Raw genomic sequence first — 3,509 nt, 5'->3', positions numbered from 1 at the left:
TGATACTTAAACTGTTATTTTTATTACACAATAGCATGTAAGTCATAATGTGTATTATTGGTTACATTTTATAATTTAATCTGTCTTTCTCTATCAATCAACGATACTTGAACTTTTGATTTATTTATATAATAGAATGTAAGTCATAATGTTTATTATTGGTTACATTTTATAAATTAATCAATATTTCTTTACCAATCAACGATACTTGAACTGTTATTTTTATTACACAATAGTCAGTAAGTCATAATGTGTATTATTGGTTACATTTTATAATTTAATCTGTCTTTCTCTACCAATCAACGATACTTGAACTGTTATTCTCATACACAATAGTCAGTAAGTCATAATGTGTATTATTGGTTAGATTTTTATAATTTAATCTGTCTTTCTCTACCAATCAATGATACTTTGAACTGTTATTCTCATACACAATAGTCAGTAAGTCATAATGTGTATTATTGATTACATTTTATCTTTAAAACCAATCAATGATACTTGAAATTATACAATAGAACTTATGTCGTTATATTGTGTATTACTTTTACATTTGATTTTTATAATTTAATCGTATCACAATAGATGGTAATTAAGTCATATTGTGTATTATCAATTGCATCTATATTTAAATAAGTCATGAATGTTTTTTACATCTTATTTCTATCATTCAATCAACGTGTTATTTCAATTATCTTCACCTGTTACATATTAGAGCGTAAGTTGTTTTGAATGGTGCGTGTCATTAATATTAGTATAGTATGACACTATTTATGCCAGTACACAATCAAACGTAGTAGAAGAAAATCGATCTGTGAGACAAGATGAAGGTACATGTAGACAATTTATTGTAAAGATCAATTCATATAATATGCATGGACAGTCAAATTAGCTACTAAAATCTGTAGGCAATGAACATGAACTAGCACAAGAACATCAATTGGCAAGAGATAGTCAGCAATCAGGTATATAGTCAGGTTTTGTTACTTCCCCTAGTATAGACCATTATACAGTTTTTGTTTAGCTGATTCAGCTTAATTTAGTTCCTATGATTCCAATTATAGACTTGTGGAATGATGTTATTTTGATTAACATAGATGAATTAGCAAGAGATGATGAATCAGCAAGAGATGATGAATCAGCAAAAAAGGATGATCAAAAAGGTATGTTATATTTAAAATAGGTCATTTTTAGATAAGCTTGTAGGTGATGTACATGTTGCTGGAATAAAGTCATTTTTAATTCAAAATAATCTTCCACAATTACTCAATTGGGAAGAGTATGGTTTGAGGATAACAGTACCAGAAGGAGCTGTTTCACCTTCCGAAACCATTGAAGTATCCATTACTGCTCTTGTTGGTGGAGAGTTTATATTACCAAAGGATTCTGAGCTAGTCAGTGTTGTGTACACTATAACTGTCTCCAAGCCTCTACTGAAACCAGTTCAGCTTGAAATACAGCATTGTGTTTCAATTGAAACACCATCTCATGCAAATAATCTCAGTTTTGTTACTTCTTCTAGTGATCGTTGTCCTTTTGAATTTCAATCGGTACACAAAGGAAGTTTTCCAGTTGGTTCTCGGTATGGCAGTATACTCATCCCTGAATTTTCTCGATGGGCCATTGTCCGAACCATTCGGGGCTGGTTAAGAAAATTGCGCCACTCAAGTCGAAGTGTATCTCCTCAATCTATGGGAAATGAGAATCCTTTTATGCAAGGCATGATTTGTAATCACTGAGCTGATTTTACATTCTTTTTAAAATAATTTAGATGTACTGCCTGTCTTACAGTTTTTTGTTCAGCCATTGTATGAAAATAAAAGGCTGGGAAGAGAATGGCTGCTGATGTTTCTATTTGGTAGGGATCTCAATGCAATAAAAATGGTATGTTTTAAAAATAATATGCTAATGCCATTGATATTGTGCATGCAGTACATGAAGGATGAGTTCAACAGGTCAAAAAGTGACAAAGAATTATCCTTTCAGTTTGAGAGTTCTGAGGGATTTATTGAGATAGACACTGATACAGAGAACTGCAGTGAAGGCTGGTCTATAAGACCTCATCAGGAAAACCCCACCCAAGTAAGCACATGTCTTAATTGAGTTTGTATGAAATGATGCAACTTAAAATAGGTTAGTCAAAGTATCATTGATATATATGGGCGAATGAATCCTCCATGTTTTCCTCATTGTCGTTTCACAATCACTGCTACTCCTGGTAGTACTACCGTTAATCCTGAATTAAAGCATCCTGTAACATTCAGGGGAATCATATCTAACAATACAGTGTTTAACATTGTACTGTCAATAGGTAAGAAAATATAAAAATAACTGCACTTTCATCAGTTATACAGATCAGCAATCTCCAGAAGAAATTTTAAGAAAATATAAGAAGGACCTTTCTGAGAAGATGCCTCAACACATAGACATTATTGTTGATGAAGTCTTCTCTTCAGACTACATAAGCATTGACGATGAAACTCGTGACGCATGCAGGGCTAATACAGATACTTTGCTTAAAGTTCTTGCTGACATCATCAATCAACCAGGTGTGCTGACAGCATTGATAGATATCCTGAAAAAAGTTCAAGCACTCAAGCCTATAGCTGAAAATATGGAACATGAATATAATTTTACTTGACTTTTTGCTTTGTTATTACATACACCATGCTGTTACAATACAAGTAGCGTATAATAGATAGAAATTTTGGTAGAAAAGGTTTGGTAAATTGAGGTCCTGCATTTGTCAAGATTCTAATTAATAAAGCTGCAGTATGTGCATGCACATGCATGGTCAAAAATTATAATCGCTAACTACTTTTAGAGTCAATTTTTCAAATTTTAACACTAATTTTTTGCTATACGGTAGTTATTTTGCACTCTACTATAATAGCATTAAAAATTATGGTAGAAGTTTCCTTAATTCTAGCATTATAAAAGCTTATTATATAAAGGCAGAAAATAGAGTAGCATCATAGTTATAAATTATCTAACAAAGAGTCATAGATTAACAGCTATTGATCCTAATAGCACTAACAAGGCTCACTACAAAACACCTATTGTAGAACAATTATGATACAAGAATTTAGACCTACACTTATAATCCTCATGAAACTATAACAGTTATTGCAATGAATGATAAAATCAATCCCATGGCAGGAATTGTCCCACTGGCTCCATTAGAGCCAGTAAGCATAGCTTGGTAATAGAAGTTGCCTTAATTTCATCATGGCCGTTTCATTAGCCAACAGATAATACTGAAGCACTGCCTGAGTACTGAGTAGCAATTCATAGTATAGCTCTAACAAGGAGTCCTAGATAACAGCTATTGATCATGCATAAAAGCATAAACAAGGCTCACTACAAAACACGAAGTGTAGAAAAATTATTACTGTACAAGAGCTATATAATATACCGTATATTACTGTATGCATTTATAATCCTCATAAAACTATAACAGTTAGTATTGCAATGAATGATAGAATCAATCCCATGGCAGGAATTGTCCCATT

The 3,509-nt window shown here is 32.3% G+C and overlaps 1 protein-coding gene across 1 annotated transcript; it reads left to right on the top strand.

Moving 5' to 3' along the window:
- Positions 1–428: 428 nt before the first annotated feature.
- On the top strand, positions 429–2,734 carry LOC109587170 (uncharacterized). Its single transcript, XM_020003406.1, has 9 exons — positions 429–715; positions 758–827; positions 906–962; positions 1,095–1,160; positions 1,204–1,716; positions 1,769–1,881; positions 1,930–2,079; positions 2,131–2,308; positions 2,352–2,734. Exons 5-9 carry the CDS (start codon positions 1,689–1,691, stop codon positions 2,636–2,638), a joined length of 756 nt encoding a protein of 251 aa, XP_019858965.1. The 5' UTR covers positions 429–715; positions 758–827; positions 906–962; positions 1,095–1,160; positions 1,204–1,688; the 3' UTR covers positions 2,639–2,734.
- The last annotated feature ends 775 nt before the right edge of the window (positions 2,735–3,509 follow it).

Source organism: Amphimedon queenslandica, unplaced genomic scaffold (genome assembly GCF_000090795.2).
Source record: "Amphimedon queenslandica unplaced genomic scaffold, v1.1 AMPQUscaffold_12665, whole genome shotgun sequence".
In the NCBI taxonomy this organism is placed as follows: Eukaryota; Metazoa; Porifera; class Demospongiae; order Haplosclerida; family Niphatidae; genus Amphimedon; species Amphimedon queenslandica.
Note: the sequence above shows the minus strand (reverse complement) of the source record. Positions and strands in the feature narration are given on the sequence as shown.

Coding starts and splice junctions, on each gene's coding strand:
- LOC109587170 (XM_020003406.1), top strand. CDS start 1,689: ATGGGAAATGAGAATCCTTTTATGCAAG. Junction 1,717..1,768: donor TGAGAATCCTTTTATGCAAG/GCATGATTTGTA, acceptor AAAATAATTTAG/ATGTACTGCCTGTCTTACAG. Junction 2,080..2,130: donor ATCAGGAAAACCCCACCCAA/GTAAGCACATGT, acceptor AACTTAAAATAG/GTTAGTCAAAGTATCATTGA.